The sequence below is a fragment of the Carassius auratus genome, chromosome 45 (assembly GCF_003368295.1).
Source record: "Carassius auratus strain Wakin chromosome 45, ASM336829v1, whole genome shotgun sequence".
In the NCBI taxonomy this organism is placed as follows: domain Eukaryota; kingdom Metazoa; phylum Chordata; class Actinopteri; order Cypriniformes; family Cyprinidae; genus Carassius; species Carassius auratus.
Genome location: NC_039287.1, coordinates 380061 through 402800, shown reverse-complemented (window position 1 = coordinate 402800; position 22740 = coordinate 380061). Strand labels below are relative to the sequence as shown.

The 22740-nt window shown below is 37.8% G+C and overlaps 1 protein-coding gene and 1 pseudogene across 1 annotated transcript; one reads left to right on the top strand and one right to left on the bottom strand.

The window, feature by feature from the left end:
• Window positions 1–1797: 1797 nt before the first annotated feature.
• Window positions 1798–16928, bottom strand: LOC113062784 (arf-GAP with SH3 domain, ANK repeat and PH domain-containing protein 2-like; annotated as a pseudogene).
• Window positions 16929–17763: 835 nt separating this feature from the next.
• Window positions 17764–22740, top strand: LOC113062782 (cleavage and polyadenylation specificity factor subunit 3-like). Its single transcript, XM_026232753.1, has 18 exons — window positions 17764–17970; window positions 18173–18236; window positions 18317–18414; window positions 18494–18622; window positions 18723–18900; window positions 18982–19071; window positions 19228–19378; window positions 19456–19631; window positions 19745–19903; window positions 19987–20133; window positions 20204–20356; window positions 21182–21290; window positions 21385–21483; window positions 21551–21645; window positions 21734–21821; window positions 21997–22063; window positions 22145–22241; window positions 22330–22740. Exons 1-18 carry the CDS (start codon window positions 17900–17902, stop codon window positions 22429–22431), a joined length of 2073 nt encoding a protein of 690 aa, XP_026088538.1. The 5' UTR covers window positions 17764–17899; the 3' UTR covers window positions 22432–22740.

Sequence of the window (22740 nt, the reverse complement as noted above, 5' to 3'; positions counted from 1 at the left end):
GAATGATTTCTGAAGGATCATGTGACACCAAAGACTGGGGTAATGCAGTCACAGGAATACATGTAAAAATATATCTAGTGCTGGAAATAAAACCAATCCTTAAAATGTACAGAGTAAAATGTTTAATGGCTTGTTCAGTAACAGAACTTGGAGGACATCCTTGTGTGCAAAACTACATGTCACTTAACTGCACTTGTAAAATAAGAGTTGCTCTGCAACTGCTATCGATAAAAAGCTCTATAAAGATGTGAGTAAGGATGCAAACAATATTACGGTTTTATAAAAAATGCTCCCCATATAAAGCATAGCACTCATCACAGTTCATACATCCTTTCTGCTTTAAAGTAGGAGGTTATTGCACTTGGAATTGGAATTATAGATAAAGTGAGCCATTTCCTGAGTCTTACGTTTGTGAATGTCCCGGTACGCCAACATCCAGCGCATAAGTATGGCGACTAGTTAATTCAGTGGTCTCAAAAATCCTGTGCATGTGATCTTAAGTAAGACAGCAATGTATGACATCAGTCAGTGATGAAGTGAACAAACGAGACTGGAAAAGCGCCCTTCCTGTCGGCTCCCCGTCAATGTGGCCCACCTGCAGGACAACAGACAGTCATCAGGATCACACATGATCCAGTCAGCTGATGTGTGCATGTACTGCGTACTCACCCACCACTCTCTTGTCCTCCTCTCCATCCACTACGATCACCTCTCCTCAGAGAAGGTCAGTTCATCTAGGTTATCAGGCTTTACAGTTATTACAGGGCCTTTACTCTCTTAGGTCTGGTTTCTGAAACAAATACAACACAAATGAACATGTTTAATGAAGTATAAAATGATATTTATTTTTCATGTTTGCAGATGTCACTTTTGTGTTATGTAATGCAATGAAAATTCACGTTTAATTGTTGCTTAAATGTCGAATACTTCAAATAGAAAAACAGTTATTTTGCATTGTAGTAATATTTAAAATATTACAGTCAATACTGATATTTCGTATCAAATAAACACAGGGTTGGCATGCAAAAGAAACTTATTTCAAAGGCAATAAAAAATTGTAAACTAACACAAAAACTTTTGAATGGTGGTTACATTTTAATGGTCACTTACAGGTGGGGCCATTCTGGGTTTGGGAGCAGGAGCTGTTGTAGAAACAGGTGATGGTCTGGAATCTGGTGAGAGAAAAAAAAAATGTTTACAATTGAAACTTATTTCAACCCAAAATATCTCTTAATTTCTTTGGCTTCAGACTTCAGAGCTGTATCGTCAGTAGTGTATAGTATCATTAAATTCACCTGTTTTGTGACTTGGTCGGGGGACAATGGACGGAGCTTTATTTACATTGACATCTTTTACTAAATGGACCAACGGGATCCCTGAGAAATACACAGAACAGTGCAGCTGATTTTAATGTTAGCTAATGTTTAATAATGCTACAAAGCAAACGGGCTGAAATCCTTATGAAAACACATCATCAGATAAATGTTATTTGTAATGGAGCAGAAAAACCAGCTTGATTTCTGGAACATTGTGCATGGTGTTCCATAGTAGTTTCAATTGGTTGACCAGCCGGTAGAGCTGGTAGAGCATTACGGAATAACAAACAGCTACCATGTTCAACAAAACATCTTGACTGCTGTTCAAGAGCTGGGAGGCAGAAAGATTGTTGTATGCATTAAATTGATCAAAAGCGACAGTACAGACATTTATAGTGTTACAACAGATTCTATTTCAAATAAATGCTGTTATTTTGAACTGTGTGTTCATCAAAGAATCCTGGGAAAAAATTGATCATGGTTTCTACAAAAATATTTAGTTACTGTTTTCAACACTGATGATAAACAAATAAACTCGGTGGATGTAAGAGGTTCGTAGAATATATAAAATAAAAAATAATCTTCTAAGACTACTGGGGTCAGACTCACCGTACACTGAGTGTTTTTTTTCTGGAATCGGAGGGTTTGAAGGGTCTGAGCATGATCTCTGCCTCCCGACCATCTCCGATGGAGGACCCCACCCTGACATCACAAACACACATACATTTTCTATTTCTATATGTTTAACACTTTACTGAATGTACACTTGTAAGCGAGCTACTTCAGAATTTACTGCCAGAAGATCCTCAACTGGCTATGCCTGAATGCTACTCACCTCTTCCCAAGGTACGGGGCGGTAGAAGAGGAATACCAGGGATTCCTGGTAAACCCAAAGATGGTGGATTAACATCAAGCATGGTGCCGTACGTCTCGTTGGAGATAAAAGCCCTGTGCTTGTTATTGACCGCATTAGCCACGTCCCGTGCTAGAACACTCATGTTGGGCATCATGGGGCCAGTGCCTGGAATAAAACAGCTAACTGGACGCTCCTCACGGCGTTTGGAATAGGCTGAAACACAAAATCAATGGCACATGTATAAGCCAATACACTTTGATCTTTATGTTATGAGCTATGAGACATTCACTTTGTAGTCAAAAGTACTAAAAATCTTAAAGATGGTATAACTGAATTAAATGGGATCTTTTGGGTAAAAAGTATGTTAACCTTGTCTTCCATCTCATCCTCACTCTCGTCCAGGTCATCGTTATGCAGACGCCAGTCATACTCCACATGCACATGGACGTTGAACTTCCCTGTTTGCGCCTGAGTCAGCTGTCAATCACACAACACAGAACATACCCGAGGGGAATTTGCTTGAACACAATCTCAGGCAAGGAGAGAAAAAAAATTGCTCTCGAGGCTGCATTAAAGATAAAACATATACGCATCTTTTTGTTTCTAAGATGCTGCGCCAGATCCAGAGGAGTCTCTCCTGCATCATTAGCTGCAAGAAAACAGACATGGAAAAAAGAGAGAAAAAAACTAGTAGTTTATATCAAATACTACTAATATATTAGCAATTTCGCTTTATTTATTTAAAACAAAAATTCAGAATGCCTATTATTTTTTCAGAAAAAATTATTTTGATAATGTTTTGTGTAGTTTGAATTCTTGATATTAAAGCAGCAAATTATATAAGCTCTTACTAAAGGTGACAGATGCTTTTCCCCGCAGTAGCAACTTCATACATTCACTATTGTCATTCAAGCAGCAGTAGTGCAGTGCTGTGTTTCCTTTGGCAGTCTGCTTGTCTAAATTCCCACTGTACACACATAAGAACATTTAAATGTCTGAATAATATGTAAAAACATTTTTTTTTATTAGCTAAAATCCGGAACATGAGTGGAGCACCTGTTCTGTACAAGGAAGTCCACAATATGGAGAGAGTTCCGGTCCACCATTCGTACTGCAAAATGTAGCGCTGTCTCACCTGGTTCCTGTCAGTGTAAAGCAAAGATATATATATATATATATATATATATATATATATATATATGATACAATATATATAAAGATATATATTACATTCTTCTACATTTATTAAAGAAAGATATTGATGAAAACACACTGTATGTATTCAATTCACTCAATTGAACCAGCCCATAAGAGTCATTTGTTCATCAATCGGACTACACCTAGGTGGTGTCAGATGCTGCTTTTGTGTGCAGCTCATGAAAACAACTCAATAGAAAAGGAAATGCACAGTGACTCCACCCTACAACTCATTGTAATGGTTATGAACTTCTCTGTTGTGCTACTTTCACTTCTTGTTCTCCTGCCCCGTTTAGTTCCGATCAGCATATTGTTCGTTTTCTTGGTTACTTGGTTTCTGTTTCATTAACCCCATTCTTTATACTCCGTGCTTTGTTCAGCTCCTTTGCCAGTTATTTGTTATGCCTACATTTGTGTTTGTGCTACCCCTGCCTTGTTTGCTCTTGGGTTTATAATGAAAAGATTCTTGTGGAATCCTCTCCTTCGTCATGCGCTCTTTACAGCACCAGCACATTACACTTACATGTTGGTTAGCTTGCTGAATGGTTTCCATAAGGTCCACTCCTTCAGCGTACACCTGAATTAGAGAGAAGATGTCCCGGGACTTCACTGCCTCACACAATGCGCGCAGCCGGGCTGCGTTCTCTGTATACTTCTTCTGAACGAAGCGCTTCTCTGTGTATTTGGCTGTAATGAAGTCTTTTCGTACCTGCCTGAAGAACAATTGCGAGAGAAGACATAGTTTATGATGTGAAGACTAAATTTGTATATTGAATTTTTTTTTAATTCATTAAAAAAATAGATGTCAATGAAACTTATCTATCGCTCACATGTCACTCGAAGGGTTGGGTTTGGGAATATCTGCTGACAGATTTGCTTCCATGATTTCATTGAATCCAGCATTGCCCACGCTGTTAGCAAGCTGCAACCCATTTAATAACATCACAATCTATATGTTTGCAAGTTCTGCTCAAAAAGAACAGGGTTGTCACAAGACTTTACCAAGAGTTCAGATGTGCCCAAGACATCCAGCGTCAGAGACTGTATTCTGGAGTAGTGGACTCCCATTTCCCGATGGATTCCAGAGCATTCGATGCAAATCAACACACCCAGGTTTGTAGAGAGCCATGTTGGATCTGCAGTAACAGCAAGTGGACAGCCACTGACGCAACATTTGAATTTCATCATAAAGGGTTATCTAGGGAGATCTAAACAAAAAGACTAGTTCTACTGGGATGACTAAGTTTCAGTCAATGTACGAAGAGAATTGGAAAGGCCAGATATAAAACAGGAAGCACGGTGTGTAGATTTCATTTACAAAAAAATAATAAAAAATGGGAGAGCTGAGGAAAGATTCACTAAAACAACAACAAAAACAATTCAGTAGTTAATCTGAATCAGCAATCTTTTCCATCTTATTTTTGATGTGAAAATGTTAAATGATCCTGTTTATGAACAAATGATTTATAGTTTTATTATTTTAGCATTAAATCTAATTTGTTAATCCTGCCACCCTAATAATAAGGGCGTATTTTTGTTTTGTGCAAGAAAAATACTACAGTAAATATAAATGATATGTAACCGTTAAATACACCAACACTGAAAGTTTTTGAAAGAAGGCGGCTTACTAAGATTGTATTTATTTGATCCAAAATGTGGTGAAATATTGTGAAATTTTTATCATGATTTAAAATAGCTGTTTTCAACTTAAAATGTATTTTAAAATGTCAGAGTTTTACACTTTTCTTCAGAGTCACATGATCCTTCAGAAATCGTTCAAATATGCTGATTTGCTGCTCAAGTAATATTTCTTATTATTGACAACATTAAACTCAGTTGTGCTACTTAATAATTTTGTGGAAACCATGATTCATTTTAGTTAGGAGGATTCTGATTAACAGAAATCTTCTGAAACATAAACAATGTATTTACTGTCATTTTCAATCAATTGAATGCATCCTTGCTAAATACAGGTATTAATTTCTCTCCACAAAGAAAAGTGTGTATATAAATTAGAAATTGTAAAGGGCAAAGTGGTAGGAACAGGAATCAAAACTTATAGAATTCAAACTTGCAACATTTCAAAACCACTAGATTACAATCAGTCCCATATTGCTTACTGGAAGCTCCACAGTCACAGCACACGTCATTGCCACTCATCTTCTTCACTTCCTCCACAATGGCCTTGGTCAGCTCCCGTACGATGTTGTTCTCATCCTCGTTCTGATCATCCTTAAAAGCGTTGTTCAGCGCTTCCTCTTTACTATTCTGGAGCACAGACACCCATCTGAAATACAAAGATACAAATGAACAGATGAAAAGATAGTGGCGATGGACATAATAATGACATTCTTATGTGATATTTATAAAATCTTGTCAAATTTTCTTATCATATGAGCACACACACACACTCACTTCCACACTTACATTTGACACTCCGCTTCGTCCTCTGCCTGGAAGTGATACGTTCTGTCATCTAGAAGATGGAAGAGAACAGGAAGCAAATAAAAATGGCCAGCCAAACCATATAAACTATGAAAGACTGAGAATTCTGGATCTGAATATATGAGAGTATTGAGCTGTGACTGTGCTCGATGTGAAAGTATATTACGTGAAATAAGATCAAAGAATTTTTTCTCCTCTGGGTTACGCTTCACTTGGCAGGTTAAGAGGTTCAGGTTTGCTGGCGGTACGTTGGCCTGAAAGAAAAAAAGATGTATTTTAAAACAATAAATGAGTAAAAACATAATAAATGCACCGTGGACATGTTCTGATTTGTATCTACGCATACTTATTTTCTCAAATTAAGCCACTAAATGGTATTCTGAGATTATGTTCATCCTGTAACTCTGTAAAAATGGTGGAGGCAAACTTGCAAAACTAAAATAGAATTCTGAAAAGAGTTACAGTGTTTGTTTTGTTGCCCTACCGTTCCATGAGAAATGGTCAATAATCCATTTTTCACAGTGCACTTCCTTTTCTGCCAAACCTTCCTCAGTCTAAAAGATAGAGAGAAGCCTTCATCAGTTAAACTTTACAGAGCATTCACTAGCCTTAAAAAGGATGCGCTGGGCTTATAATGCATGTGAATTTCATTAAAGTGCCAGACAAACTCACCCCTCGCTGCGTTTGAGGAGCGTCCCAGAGCGCTCGGTGCCATGAGCTTTATTTCCCTGCAGCTGGTGAAGACTATAGCCTGGATTCTGCTTTGACTGAAGGTCCTTTCACCATACAAACAAACAAAACATCAAGGTTTACCACAAAATTAAGCAATTGTCCTATCAATCCTAGTTGCAGATATTTTCGGGGCTCACCTCCTTAGACTCTGACTGTAGGGCAGATTTGAGAATATCTCTCAGCTGCATCAGCTGTTTCCTTTCGGTATCTTGTGTCTGCTTGTTCTGCAATTTGCACACAAACAAGGACAAACATAAAAACATATGAAATGAACAACTTCCTCTAAACAAATACACCTTCAAAAGAGCAGACAGTAATATCAAAAAACGTACCGCGGTCAAGTCCGTGGAAAGTTTTTCCATGAAAGGTTTCAGGCTGTCGACAACTTTTAACCCATCCTGAAAGAAACTGTGTGGAAATATCAAAACCAGTTTGTTTAAAAGACTCATTTAACATAAAATGTATTGCTACTGGGAAATCATAAACGAACATACTTGCACTGGGCATGAAAGTATTTGATGAGGTTTTGGAGCAGGTCAACTCCCTTCTTGACTTTAATTTCATTCACCTTAATGAGATACTAGGGGGAAAAAAAATCCAGACTTCAGTATGAAACAATCATTTCAGCTGCTTTCTTTTGCTTTCTTCATTAACTGTTTGTTAACTAAGTTTCAAAAGAGTTAACTAACCATAAAGTTTCATCAGAGTTCAAAATGTAAAAACTTCTCTTTAACAGTTGATGAAAATGCATGATGATCACTGTGTGTGTGTTGGTCTAAAAGAAGAAATTAGGAGCTTCAAAATAAAGTGAATAGTTTGTGTAATTACATGTGTGTGTGTGTGTGTGTGTGTGTGTGTGTGTGTGTGTGTGTGTGTGTGTGTGTGTGTGTGTGTGTGTGACAAAAACATGTAATGAACTGAACTCGGGTCATCTTGCAAAATAATCAACAAGTGCATTAACTGACTTTACTTTAGTCATGTCTTATGTTACCAAGAAGTGAACCAAGACCATCGCTAGCACTAACTCAAAAACAAAAAAAAGTGACACCCTTATATGTGAACCACATTTCTTACTTCACACATATGAAGCTGAAAGAGGCGTCTCTCTTTCTCCATCTCTTCCGCAATCTCTCCTCCGCTGATCTCTGTTCTGATAAGGCCGTGCTGTTTGGCATGTTCCCGTTTTTCTTTCTCAATCTTGCCCCTGTAAAGAAGTTTAGAACATTGACATGAAAAGTGGATGTACTTAACCATGCACCATCATTAGGCCTTCATCAATGCCTCGTAATGCTCATACTGCACAAAAAAAACCTTGTATGCCAGCTCTGTTGTTTGTTTACTTAAGGTACGGCCACACATTACGATAAGCTCTTCGTCTGTGCCACGGGGCGAGGACTAGAGGATAGTCCATCTGAAATGACTAAATCTCCATCTATGCCGTGCTGCCTTACCTTCCTCTGTATACTAGATTCAAATAAACTAACCTACAGTTATTAAAACTCTGCTTTGTGTTTGCTTTTGTGCATCAAGTTGTAAGGAACAGGAATATCTCAAAGATATTCATTCACTAAGGGCTTCATGAGTGGCTTAAATGTAATTTTCACAGATAAATCTGTAACTATTACATATTTTTTCCTGAGGTTAATATAATGAGGTTAATAGGTTCTTACAGTTTGGTTTCGTAATCCTTCCATGCTTTATCAAATGGCTTTTTCAGATCCTGCCAAATAAATGTAAGCACAGTCAACATAAGAAGAGAATTAAAGCTCAAATATAAAAAAACACACACACACAAACCACCATATTCATTGTATTTATAAGAAATCATTGTATTTTTAAATAAATTGATTACTCTCCTGTATCTTTACAATACAGTTTTTTCAGTATTTTACTGTTTAAACGGTAGCATATATATACACTTCAGTCACACTTTAGTTTAGGGAATAATTTTTACTAATAACTATTTAGTATGACTTTTGCCTCAGTAAACTCCGAATTTGCTGCTTATTAGTAGTAACGAAGTTGTTAAATTTAGGTTTGGGAAAGGATTAAGGGATCTAAAATTTGGTCATGCATAATAAGCATTAATATGTGCTTTATAAATACTAATAAACAATCAGTATGCCAGAAATATGCATGCCAATAAGCAACTAGTTCATAGTAAGAATCGGCCCCAAAATTAAAGTGCTACTACATATTTATATAAAGATGTTTGTCATTTGCATACTCCTTTGACTCCTTTAAGGTCTCCCTTCAGCAAACTGTCAAGTGGGAAAGTGATGATGTTATTCATGTTCTGCAGCTGTTGGTATAAAAGAAGACATTAGGAGCTTCAAAATAAAGTGAATAGTTTGTGAAATTACATATGTGTGTGTGTGTGTGTGTGTGTGTGTGTGTGTGTGTGTGTGTGTGTGTGTGTGTGTGTGTGAAAACACTTCATATAACAGGAAGTATCTCATGAGTGCAGTGAGCTACTTGTGAGCCACAAGCAAGACAAATACAGTTCTGACATATTCATAGTTAAAAGATCTACCACAGATGGATGTCAGAGATTTGCTCACCAAGTTCTTAAAGAGACCAGTGAGCTCCTTGGTGAAATCAGCAAATTTGAGGAAGCGACTGGGCATCTCAGGGTCATCTTTGTACACAGTGCTATCCGTAAACCTCTCCAGTGCCTGGATGTACTGATCCTCATTCTCTGCGTGAGCTGAAGACACAGAAACAGTCTGTCAGTCATTAACCTCCACAGTATTGTTATTATTATATACAAGAACTTGTTTGGGGATCAAGGATACTTCATGCATTTTCCAAAGGTCAGCTTATGAAGCTCATTTGTTTTTAATACACTTTGCTTGACCTTATCTCAGAGGTTCGAGCAGGCATGAGCAAACTCCTGTCACGCGGGCATTTTCCATCCCTACCACTTGCAAAAAAAACAAAGAAAAAAAAAACACTTCCTACTTTAAGAGTAGAGTGCTGTAGAAAAACGTTTATTAACCACTACCCAGTTTTGTGAAATCCAGCAAAGATCTGGTTTACTATAAAGAGGAAATAATGTGCTTACAAAGTCCTTCACTTTCTTCACTGAAGGAAACTCACTAAGAAGATAAAATTATTTAAAAAATATATATATTTTAGCTAACTAGTTTTCAGAATTTGCCCAGTTTGAAACCCTCTCATCTGGGTACTCATTTTGATGTCCATGTTTGTGTAAACCAATGTTACTTTAGTATTATTAATATAGTTTTTTAATATTTATTCATATTTTGATTAAAAATATATATATATTTTGAAAAAAGTAATACATTTTAGTTGAGCTTTTTTCATTTTTTATGGATTAACTAGCAAGAATTAATTGTTCAACCACAAGCACTGTGCTAAGTAAATGTGCTAAGGGTCTGTTTTGATTTCATGCAGACTTTAACAATAACATCACTGCAGAAAACGCTGAGTAATTTTCCTGTACAGTATCACAGCATGTAAACGGAAGTTAAGTTTAAGGGCTATATAACCACTCAGTCATCACAGTGTTTTTTGTTTGTTTGTTTTTTGTGTGTGTGTGTTTGCGTGTGTGTGTGTGTGTGTGTTTTAAGATTTAAAGAAAACTAGAGATATGATAATCTAGTTCTGAATTTTTACATGGAACACAGGAGAAAGACAACAACAACAAAAAAAAAAAACAGAGAGGGGAAATAAGCAGGTTCCTGCTGGAACAGGTATCTGTGAATCTAGTAGGAATGAGAGGAATGTGTGAGGTAGAGCACAAACCTGTTCGCTAAAGTATCAATGACTTGAATCACTATGTACATGAAACCAAAAGCTTTGTCTAGGCTACTGTTATATTTCCCTTGCCACTATTGGGGTACATGTGCTTATAAGAACAATTAAATTATTATTTATACAGTCAAAAAAACTTTAACTTCAAAACCAATGAGATTTTTAGTACAAAATAAAAGTTGCACAAACCTATTGGTTATTGATTATGGCCGAGAGGCAACTGATCATTTGTAATACTCACTCAGGCCAGAGTTGTTTATGGCCTTGACTGACTTCTTCATTTTGTGCAGCACACTGCGGTCCAGATCCAACGCCTGCAAAACAACATGAATCATATACTTGTGTACTGAACAGACCAGTTCTCTCTTTTTTTTTAAAGAAAAAAAAAAAGATGACAAATAAGTTTATTTCCACAATAAGGAACTGCATCTTAAAGACCTTAAAATGTATTACAATGGCTAAAAATGCTGCGTACTCTCCACTCTCAAAGTTGTCACTTGGGTACTTACTTTTCAAAAGGTAAACCCTGGTACCTTAAGTACATTTGAAGGTCCATATTGGTACCTTAAAGATACATATTTGTACCAAAATGTACATATTAGTACCCTTGGAAAGGATAATGCCCCAGTCACAGCTTTTGCATTCCTTTTCTAAGAGTGCATCACATTATAGTACATGTATGTATTTATGCACTTGCATTGCATTCCAGATACACACTTTATCAGTTCTTGCTTTCCCAGGGAATCAAACCCATGCTCTACCGTTTAAGCTACAGGATTGCCTTATAAACACAACCGGCACCTTTTTGTGCACAAAGTAGGTCAAACTATAATGACAAAAAAAAACCTTTGTAATCCAGTTTTGTTCAGCATTGTGTTTATACTTCCCTCTCACACACACAAAACAATCAATTTACATCCAGATACACTCAGATAGTCTGTAATTTAGTCACCCATCAGCCATGCTGATTGATGCTCTGAGAATTTTGCACAGAAAGAGCCAAGTGAAGTAGACAGACTTGTGGCCTAAAATCTGTTTATGCAGGAGTCATGTCTGGTACGAGACCAAGACAAAACCATCAATGATAAGACTTGTGCCCGCCAACTGACAGCACTCATGCAATTCTGATTGTCACAGTCTGTCATTGCGCATTAAGAGAGTTATGATGAAACATGCACTACCGATCCAAAGCAAGGACACACTAAATGGAACAAGAGAGACAAAGATAAAAAATTATGTTGTAAAAAAAAAAATATTTCAAATACATGCTGTTCTTTCAAACTGTACATTTATCAAACCTTCATCCTGAAAAAAAATCATGGTTTCCACAAAAATAAATAATATTAAGCATCACAACTATTTTCGAGATAGATGATAATAAGAACTGTTTCTTGATCAGCAAATCAGCATACTAGAATAATTTTAGGTTCAAGTGACATTGAAGACTGGAGTAATGGCTGCAGAAAAATTCTACTTTACCAGCAAATTGCCTTAGTGGGCATAAAACAGAGCATGAAAGACATTTCTCTCTGATGATGTCTGCTCAATTGTGCTCCATCCTGTGAAAAAATTATCTGATGAAGAATTTCTGTCAGGTTTCAGGCCCCACCATAGCACAGGAACTGCACTTGTTAAAATTACAAATGACTTGCTTCTTGCCTCAGATCAAGGCTGCATCTCATTGTTAGTTTTATTTGATCTTAGTGCTGCGTTCGACACCATGGATCATGACATTCTCATAGAACGATTACAAAACTATACAGGTATTCAAGGCAGGCTCTAAGATGGTTTAGATCATACATGTCCGATCGCTACCACTTTGTTTATTTAAATGGGGTCATCTCATTTATCACCAGTAAAATATGTGGAGTGCCACAAGGATCTGTCCTAGGTCCTCTGCTATTTTCAGTATGCTGATTATGCTGATGATACTCAACTATATATCGGACCAAAGAACAGTACACAGAATCTCGTAGATTACAATTTTCAACTAGATTGATGTACTGTTACTTCCTCTACAGTGAAAAAGATTGGTGTTATATTAGACAGCAACTTGTCTTTTGAAAACCATATTTCCTATTTTACAAAAATTCCATCTTAGAAACATTGCCAAGCTATGAAACATGTTACCTGTTTCTGATGCAGAAAAGCTAGTTGATGCATTCATGACCTCTAGACTGGACTATTGTAATGCACTGCTAGGGGTTGTCCTGATTCTTCAATAAACAAGCTACAGGTAGCCTAAAATACAGCAGCTACAGTCCTTACCAAGTCAAACAACTATGATCATATTACCCCAAGTTTACAGTCTCTGCACTGGCTACCTATTAAGTTCCGTATCAGTTACAGATTATTATTACTTACCTACAATGCCCTTAATGGTTTAGCTCCTGCCTATCTAACTAGTCTTCTATCAGGCTACAATCCATCATGCTTTCTAAGGTCACAAAACACTGAACTTTTGGTAGTACCTAGGATACAAAGTCTACTAAAAGAGGTAGAAGAGTTCATTTGGCTCCCAAACTCTGGAATAGCCTTCCTGATAACATTCAGGTTTCAGACATACTATCTCTGTTTAAATCTAGATTAAAAACACATCTTTTTGACCAAGCATTCAAATAATGCATCTCATAATTTTGGACTGCAGTTATATCTAATCAAATGTTCATTATTATTCTTTAGCTTGGGTTAAACTAATACATTTTACTTGGTTGGACCAGTAGCTATGCTAATTATGTCTCTATTTGTTTCTGTGTTTTGTCACTAACTAGGATTTACACAAGCTCCAGTCTGGATCCAGAACACCTGAGAAGAGATGGTACCACCCCTTAGGAGCACCTCAGATGATGCCAACCCTGAAACAACATACAGAACTACTAAATTTTGCTATAAGTTTGACTGCATCATATAATATTTGCTATTAATGGTGTTCATCATCTGTTTGATTATGGCTTTAATTGATTTTTCCGTATGCACATAAACTGTCAGTCACTACTGATAAGCTAATACTAAATATTGTACTGTAGAAACTTAATTTTCTGTAAAGTTGCTTTGCAATGATTTGTATCATAAAAAGCGCTGTACAAATAAACTTGAATTGAATTGAATTCTTTCTAAAACATAAAAAAATCTAACTGACTCAAAACTTTCAACCATTAGTAACCATCCATTTTATTATGTTAGTCAGTTTTCGTCATGTTAACATTAAATCTTAATTGATGAAAACATGCCCAATAAGTTTGACATTTTGCAGAAATTGGCCTTGTATGAAATGACTGCAGTATCTGTGCTCACAAAGCAAAACAAAACAAAACCCTGGAGAGTGACTGAAGAGGGACACATAAAAAATAGATGTGGAAAACCAGCGAGCAGACATGTGTCCAAGAAGAAGAGTAGACGGGACAAGATGGTACAAGAAGTGTGACAGCTATCCCTCCTTAGTCCTAAGGAATGAGAAAAGATGAAGGGAAAGAAAGATAAAACAGAAAGGCAAGAAAGAGATGAGAGAAATGAACTGCACTGGGGTTTCCATCAAAGGCAACCCTCAGCAGGACACCACACACAGGGATGGAAGAACCGGAAACGACAGCAAAAGGTATACTAACTGCCATCTTTATGACATCTGTGTGTGTACGAGGCTCTCGTGCTAAACAGAAAGAGTATATCCAAAGATTTAAAGGGTTGGACAAAAATAACCACATCATCTGACATCACTTTATAGACAAGCAAACTTACGCATAAAGAAACATGCACAAGATCCAGCTCCAGTCTTTACGTAAACCATAAACATCTGTTTACCTCAGCTACTTCCTCCATTAAGGCTAAATGTAAACGGGGGTACTGCCAAAGGCAACTCATAAAAAGTGCTTCTCTCTGTGTATCCAAGTCATATAAAATGTGTAAAAGAGCTAGAACAGAGCCAGGAGTTCAAACTTATTTTTAATGAACCTCACTAACAGTGCTGTCATCCCAGAGTTTGTTTTAATCCAACTAAACCTGCCAAGAGTGAACACATCCTATGAAGAATTTCCCTCATGAACTGTTTGGGCTGCTTCTCTGTCATGATTCAGGAATGACTGATACTTTCCCCATTCATCAGAGGTCAACATTTTTAGTTCAGGTTCTGAGTCAGAGTGTAAAAGAGCTAAAAAAGGAAGAGCTGTGGAGCTTCTTTAGAATAAAAGCACAGCTTGATTCTTACACATGAGTGAAGTTCAGTTAGATCTACTATTCTGATGGTGAAACAAGCTGACAGGGGTCAAAACTGATTCCACAAACAAAGCTCTTTTGCATTTCTGGTGAAGAAGTCACCGCAATTTTGAAACTAATGCAAACTTTTAGAAGAACTACAGATATATTGTTCCTATTCAGATCAGTGGTTTACCAAAAAATTATTAAAGTTTTGTTAAGGAACATTCTACATGATTTTAAAATTGGTGTAAACCAGTTACTATAGATATTACCACACAAATACATTATTAGGTGTTCTCCAATAATTGTTACAATGTACAGTGGGTACAGAGAAGAACACCCCCCTTTACAATAACCACAGTCTGTTGCTTTGCAAACTGAATTTAAGATGGACACACTTTTTTTTATCCAGCTGTATTGAAAGATATGACACCAACATAAAAAAAAAACAGAATTACTGACTGAAAAGGGATCATCCCCTTGTGTCAGTATTGTATTGAACCACCTTTTGGTTTAATTAAAGCTTTTAGTCTTTAGTAATGCTCTATAGCACTTCTAGGCACTGATAAAAGCCTTTTTTTTATCTGACTTGTGCCCGTCCACAACTTTCTCCCGGAGAACTTTTGGAAGTGCCTTGCCACCCATAGTTAATTGTTTGTTTCAATTGCACTACTAAGGACTGAAATGCTCCAGGAAAGCTTTTTTCATGCTGAACTCATCAAAATGACCACAGCTGATCACAGTTAAAAGTTAAAAAGCTTTGTGTGCCATTGAGAAGGTGATAAGCTACACCTGACTGAGTTTACCCGATTAAGTCATTTTTAGGAGGAATTAAAAGGTATCTAGTTAGAAAAAAGTTGATTTACAGCACGCCTCATGTGGGCTAATACCCATCAACATGAAACTGACATCTGAAATCTGACATCTGATACAGTATCATGCAGGGGTCAACCCTTGTTCACTGTAAAAAAAATTATAATAATAATTTTGTCAGACCAACTTAATTTTATAGATAGACTGAACTATAAAAGAAGATTAAGCTGACATAAAATGCTCAGTTTGATCACTGATGATGCACTTCAATTTACGTTTTTGGTCAAAGCATGGGGACATATGATGACAAATATTTGTTATTGAAAAATAATATATGTGTAAGCTCCATATACATTTTTTGATTATATTTTGTAATACAAGTTATGTAATCTTCATAATTCACAATTATGTTAGTGGTCACTTATACGTAACAATATATAACCTGCTCAGTTTACTCCACAAACTGATACACATTACACAATTTAGACAAAGTTCTACATCACTATGACTGTGTAAAGTTAATGATAAGCTTAACTTAAAATGTTAACTGAACTTGGATCCACAAGCAAAAACGGTTTGAGTTTATGCAACTTGTTTTTACATTATATTATGGCAGTACCATTGTAAAGTAATGGTAAAATATCGCACAATCACAGTACAGCACAATGTCATGCTTTTTGATGCTTTTTATCTGTTAATAGCTCAGTTCCCTCAGATAGGCACATCAGGCCTGTGTAAATATCTGCTATATGATTTATAAATAACAAATCAATGTTATGGTAAATGTATGTGATAACTGGTTCATTATGTGACTTTGAGACTTATAAAAAGCTAAAATTACTAATAAGTTAAGAGTGGCGTCTACATAACACGTCTATTTATTTCATAACACTACGATAAGAAGTTTCATGAACCCGTGAGGAACATGGGCGAGGTTCACTTCCAACACGGTATTCACTGAGCCTTGGTGCTGCAAGAAGGAAGTCCTTTCCCAGGCTCCTTTAGTAAAACAGGCTAATAGTATTTACTGAACCAATGTTCTGAAGTTAAGAAACACACTTTTTGTAATACAATTAGAAAGATACAGTTCGTAGTTTTTCATAGTTGCGCACATCGCGCTAGCCTGTATATTATACTGTCTGTACATCAGTATTATTGTCATTGTAAAGGTGTTTTACCTCTTCCAAAGTGGCAACTGTATTCCTACAGTGAGCCATGCGCGTGCAGAAAACCGAAGTTGTTGGTGCTTTATAGTCCTCACTGGTAATGTCCATAAACTCCGGTACTGTCAGTTGATCAGGCATGATTATTCCTTTTAAATCAAGACTAAAGCCAAGACAAGAAACATAAAGTTTGATAAATGTTGTCCTTTACTAAAAGACTGCGCAAAACCCAATTCAAGCCCAGTCCGTGTTATTCATTCCTTAAAGTATTTTGTTTAAAATTTTCCACATGGAGTCCAAACAGATCCAAAGAGAAAAAGTGGCAATGAGAAGTTAATTCGTCCTTGAACAAGAGAGTTGGATAGCTCCATCACACGCGCAACTGCCCAGATCAACGCTTCTGGATTGTACCCATTCGTAGTACCTGTACAGTAGAAGTTCACTTTACATTTCATTTATAGGCGGATTCATATCACCCGTCAATCATATCCAGTCCGCCAATGAGAGAGAACTCCCAATCTCGTTGTCCAATCAGAGTTTGGGGATGTAACCTGACGCTGGAAACCTGAAAAGCTGAAAACATTTTAGAAAAGACAATACAGTTTTAACGAAGCACCAATCATCTACACAGTATTCTAACAAAATGTTGACTATATACAGTGGCACGATTCATTATTATACTTGCAACAAATAATTTTTGGATTCATTCGTAAGCTCTTTCTCTCTCTCAAATGAGCTTTATTGGCATAACTTGCACAAGCCATTGTCCATTACATGAATAAGGAGTAAACGATTATATAATACATAAACAAAAAAACAAGAATAGATCCGTAAAATAATTAAGTAAAAAAAGTACATGTATACTTTCTTTCTTTCTTTTTCCACAAACAAGAAAACATATTTAACACTTTGTTGAAAAGTACAACAGTACAACAGTACAACATGTAAGAAATTATCTTACTTCAGTTTTGTCCACTGACTGAGTTTGTGACAGGCTGATACAGATCTTGCTGCTGTTGTGATAATTTTTGGACTTTTCCCCTTAAATGTGACTTCATTAATTATTTTTTTTTTTTTTTGGCAATGCCATAAAAAATTTTTTAATATGTTGTATATATATATATATATATATATATATACTATAATAGTTTTTTTTTCTAGCCTAATTGAGCTTGTGTAATTGTGACAAACTATTTAACTATACGCTTTAGCTAACTTTTGTTCTTTTTCTTTATTTTCCCTCCGAACTTTTATTTTGACGTATTCATGACTACACACCGGAAGTACTTTTGCCATGTCCATAGTGCGTGGTTTTCAGTGCGCATGGAGGTTGTCTATTATTATTATTAGAAATATCGATGGATAATTAAATAAGTAACACTAAGTTAAACAAAAAATACATTAAAAGCATGGCTACAAAACGTAAAGCGGATGTCCCAGTTCCTGCAGAAGAGAGTGATCAGCTCCTCATAAGACCGCTGTGAGTTCAGTTCATTCAGACTGCGTTCAACAGTAGTTCTGTTCTGCGCCAAATGTTTTGTTGACTTACTGTTTGACTTACAGTTTGCAAATAATAAAACAATATTTAACTGGACCAAAAGGACATTAAAGATGTTTTGCACCCGTGTTAATCCTTTCTCTGAGTACTGTAACTGTGATCTTTACTGTGATGTTTCTAACAGAGGAGCTGGTCAAGAGGTGGGCAGGTCCTGTATCATCCTGGAGTTCAAGGGTCGTAAAATCATGGTAAATACAATTTTGTGCGCTGTCCTACTTTTGATGGATTGTATTGACAGATGTGTTTTTGACATGTTATGTCTTTGCAGCTGGACTGTGGCATCCACCCTGGATTGGAGGGCATGGATGCATTGCCTTACATTGATTTGATCGACCCAGCTGAGATTGACCTGCTCCTCATCAGCCAGTGAGTCCCATTCTCTAAATAAAAGATATGAAGTCATTGCCATCTAACTATATGTTAACCACCAATTTTTGTCTGGCAGTTTTCACTTGGACCATTGCGGCGCCTTGCCATGGTTTTTACAGAAGACGAGTTTCAAAGGGAGGACTTTCATGACCCATGCCACCAAAGCCATTTACCGCTGGTTGCTTTCAGACTATGTGAAAGTCAGGTACACCAAAGCTCTTGTTTCAATAAAACGCCACTTTAACTGTTTATTTGTTTATACAGAGCCAGCTCTAATATATTGTCTGGTTTCCTTGTTCTTGAAGCAACATCTCAGCGGATGATATGCTGTACACTGAGACCGATCTAGAAGAAAGCATGGACAAGATTGAGACCATCAACTTCCATGAAGTGAAGGAGGTGGCCGGCATCAAGTTTTGGTGCTACCACGCAGGTCATGTTTTGGGAGCAGCCATGTTCATGATCGAGATTGCAGGAGTGAAGGTCGGTGAAGTTTATTCATTCAGATCTTTTCAGCAACACTCTCACACTGTTTGTGCTAATGATCATGGTCATTCTCTTCAGCTACTGTACACAGGAGATTTCTCCCGTCAAGAAGACAGACATCTCATGGCAGCTGAGATTCCCAGCGTCAAACCAGACATTCTGATCACAGTGTGTACTCGATCCTATGCTGGCAATATGATTTCTTTGTGCAGAGTTCAACAAATGATGTTCTTCTCTGGCCCCACCACAAACACTCTTTACTTGTAATTGACAGTTTATTTACAAAATAAATTAGTTACACCATCTTCTTTTCTATTCGTGTAGGAGTCTACATATGGCACGCACATTCATGAGAAGAGAGAGGAGAGAGAGGCTCGTTTCTGTAACACAGTCCATGACATAGTGAACCGCGAGGGCCGCTGTCTCATCCCCGTGTTTGCTTTGGGTCGAGCCCAGGAGCTGCTGCTCATTTTAGGTGAAGTCCAGTAGTCCAGACTCTCAGCCTTATCATCAATAATGCCTTACTGAACTTCTGCATGTCCTCTATTTCAGACGAATACTGGCAGAATCACCCTGAACTCCATGACATTCCCATCTACTATGCCTCATCCCTGGCAAAGAAGTGCATGGCTGTGTACCAGACCTATGTGAACGCCATGAACGACAAGATCCGCAAGGCCATCAACATCAACAACCCGTTTGTCTTCAAGCATATCAGCAATCTCAAGGTCTTCAAAATCTGGGAATAATAGACCAGGCAGAGCTTAGATTTGAGCTTGGCTTAGTCATTCTGTTAGTTGCTCTTGCTTGCTTTTTAAAAAACTTGTGTGTTCTCCTCCAGAGCATGGACCATTTCGATGACATTGGCCCTAGTGTGGTGATGGCATCTCCAGGTATGATGCAGAGCGGTCTTTCCAGAGAGCTTTTTGAGAGCTGGTGCACCGACAAGAGGAACGGTGTCATCATAGCAGGTTATTGTGTGGAAGGCACGCTCGCCAAGGTGAAGCTCCTTGATCTCCAGCCACAATATCACCTCAGATCAGCATCAGCATTAAACCTGCCCTAACCCTGTTTTCTCTTCAGCATATCATGTCTGAGCCAGAGGAGATCACCACCATGTCAGGACAGAAGCTTCCGCTGAAGATGTCCGTGGACTATATCTCCTTCTCTGCTCATACGGACTACCAGCAGACCAGCGAGTTCATCCGAGCTCTGAAACCTCCTCATGTGGTAAGTGATGGTCACGGCAGCAGGTCATCAGGTTCTAGATCAGGTGTCAGGTTATTGTTGTGGTTTTCAGATCCTGGTCCATGGAGAGCAGAATGAGATGGCTCGACTGAAAGCGGCTCTGATAAGAGAGTATGAGGACAATGATGAGGTTCACATTGAGGTGCATAACCCTCGTAACACTGAGGCCGTCACGCTGAACTTCAGAGGAGAGAAACTGGCTAAGGTGAGACCGCAGCTGTCTCTTCAGTTTTCCCTGTTTTGCTCGCTCATATCCGCAATTATTCTGGGTACACACCAGAAGATAATCAGGCTGATTTTGGGCCGATTTCCCCCCTTCCGACAATCCTAGCTATGTCCCCGGATTATCTTGATGGTTCTATAGATGATTTTATCAGATTTTACCGTGGTGTGAGGTGTGTTAAGTGTGTCCAAACCTGATCGGAAGAACGTCTGAGCCGCCCCGATAGCGAATCAAATTTGAAAGTGGAAATCACAAAGTGAAATTGATGTGGACAGCAGAGATGGAGGATCAGCTTGTTGATTTGTGGCAACGGCACAAATGTTTATACAACGTGTTGTGTATAAAATTATTCCAAACGCTATCATTGCAATGTCTTCCTGCATATCATCCGCCATGCTTATTCTGAAGTCTCTCGAGATTCCCAGTGTTCACAGTCGAGACTCTGGTTGAGAATCTGTTCGTGTGTGAGGTGCTGTCTTTGTCACATCATGGCACACCACACACTATAGGAGCAAAACGGTTAAATCTAGGATTTTTTATCCTCCTGTTTGTGATCCATTACATTTCGAAAATCTTATAAGATGTAAAAAATATTTTGGTGTGTACCCAGCATTAGATCCAGCTACTGTAGTAGTTAGTCAAAATAATAATCAAAAACCGTTCTTCTGCCAAGTTAAATGATTGATTAGTTTCATCCTGACTATACTAACATTTTTCTTTAGATTTAATGAACCCTTAATGAAACATCTTGAACTCTTTCTTTCTTTTTGTTATTATTTACATATATATTTTTTTTGGTCTTTTAAGGTGATGGGCTCTCTTGCGGATAAGAAGTGTGGGCAGGGTCAGCGGGTGTCGGGCATCCTGGTGAAAAAGAACTTCAGTTATCACATCCTCGCCCCCTCTGACCTCTCCAGTGAGCTGGTGTTTGTGATCACTTCAGGTGTTTCATATATGTCTGAGTGTGCGGTTCTCACACCTGCTCTTTTGTTTTTTTCTTTATGATGCAGATTACACTGATCTGGCCATGAGCACAGTGAAACAGACTCAAGCCATTCCCTTCACCGGCCCTTTTCCCTTGCTTTTGAGTCAGCTACGGCACCTGACAGGTGTGTATACCTCTGGGTGTTTTGGTGATTTCATATGTGGTGCTCATCATGCGTGCGTTTGTTATAGGTGATGTGGAGGAGATTGAGATCTCGGAGAAGAGCACGCTGAGAGTCTTTAACAGCATCACGGTGGTTCATGATCAAAATGTGGTCTTGTTGGAGGTGAGGCGGCACAGCAGTCATTCACACACCAGTCTGAAGTGACTCGGGTTGATTGTGTGTCTGTGTGTCTGTCGTGTTCTTCCTCTAGTGGTTTGCCAATCCTCTGAATGACATGTACGCTGACGCTGTGACCACAGTGGTGCTGGAGGTGCAGTCAAACCCTAAAGCTCAGAAAGGTGGATGCTTTTTACCAGCTTAACGGCTCTTATGCTCTCATTTATTTCCATTCTTCCTTTCTCTTTTCATTGTCTTTCTTTGTTGCTTTCTTCCTGTTTCTTGCTTGAATGGATTCCTTTATTTCCTTCATTCCATCCATCCGTACCATCTTTCTTTCTGTCTTTTTCATTGTAGCTGTTCAGCCCCAAGAAAAGAAGGTGGATGTGAGTGTTTTCCAGAGCAGATTGCTGAAAATGTTCCAGTAAGTTCATCCTCGCATCACTCGGCTTACTGTCAGTGATATTTATGATGAACTAAATTCTGTTTCTGCATCAATCTGCAGAGACATGTTTGGAGAAGAATGTGTCGACTTTAAAGACAAGAACTGTCTCGCTGTAAGTGTCGATGGGAAAACTGCCTTCATCGACTTGGAAACCCGAGTAAGCACAACACTCTGTGATCCGTACACACTTATGTTTTATGGGAAGACAAGTCTTCTTATTCTTGTCTTTTGATATTTGTGTTCAGACTGCAGAATACGAGGAGGCCAATTCTGAAGATGATTCTCTCAGAGAAATGGTGGAGCTCGCTGTACAAAGGCTGTATGAAGCCATGAACCCTGTCATGTGAGATGGGCTTTTCATTCGCTTAAGGAACTTTTGTGATCAGGGTCCATCTAATTTGAACTACTTCAACCAGATACTGGACGGGCCAAAGCACTTGAATTGAACCATTGAAATGAAGTTAAAATCAAATGTAAAACAGTTAAAGGTAAATGTTGATACTGTGTGCAGTCTCTTTCAATTCTTGTATGTAGTGACCATTTAAAGTCATTTTTTTTTGTTTTTTTTTATTTCATTTCACATTTTTATGTTTAGGAAAATGAGCTGTAATTTCAGATCCAATCTACTGATTTAATAAAAGAGGTCTTTGAGTCGA

Bases quoted from the DNA above. Each gene is read 5' to 3' on its own strand.
- LOC113062782 (XM_026232753.1), top strand. From the start codon at position 17,900: ATGGCTACAAAACGTAAAGCGGATGTCCCAGTTCCTGCAGAAGAGAGT. The intron at 19,379-19,455 runs GTGAAGTCCAGT...CCTCTATTTCAG, and splicing joins GGAGCTGCTGCTCATTTTAG to ACGAATACTGGCAGAATCAC. The intron at 22,242-22,329 runs GTAAGCACAACA...ATTTGTGTTCAG, and splicing joins TCATCGACTTGGAAACCCGA to ACTGCAGAATACGAGGAGGC.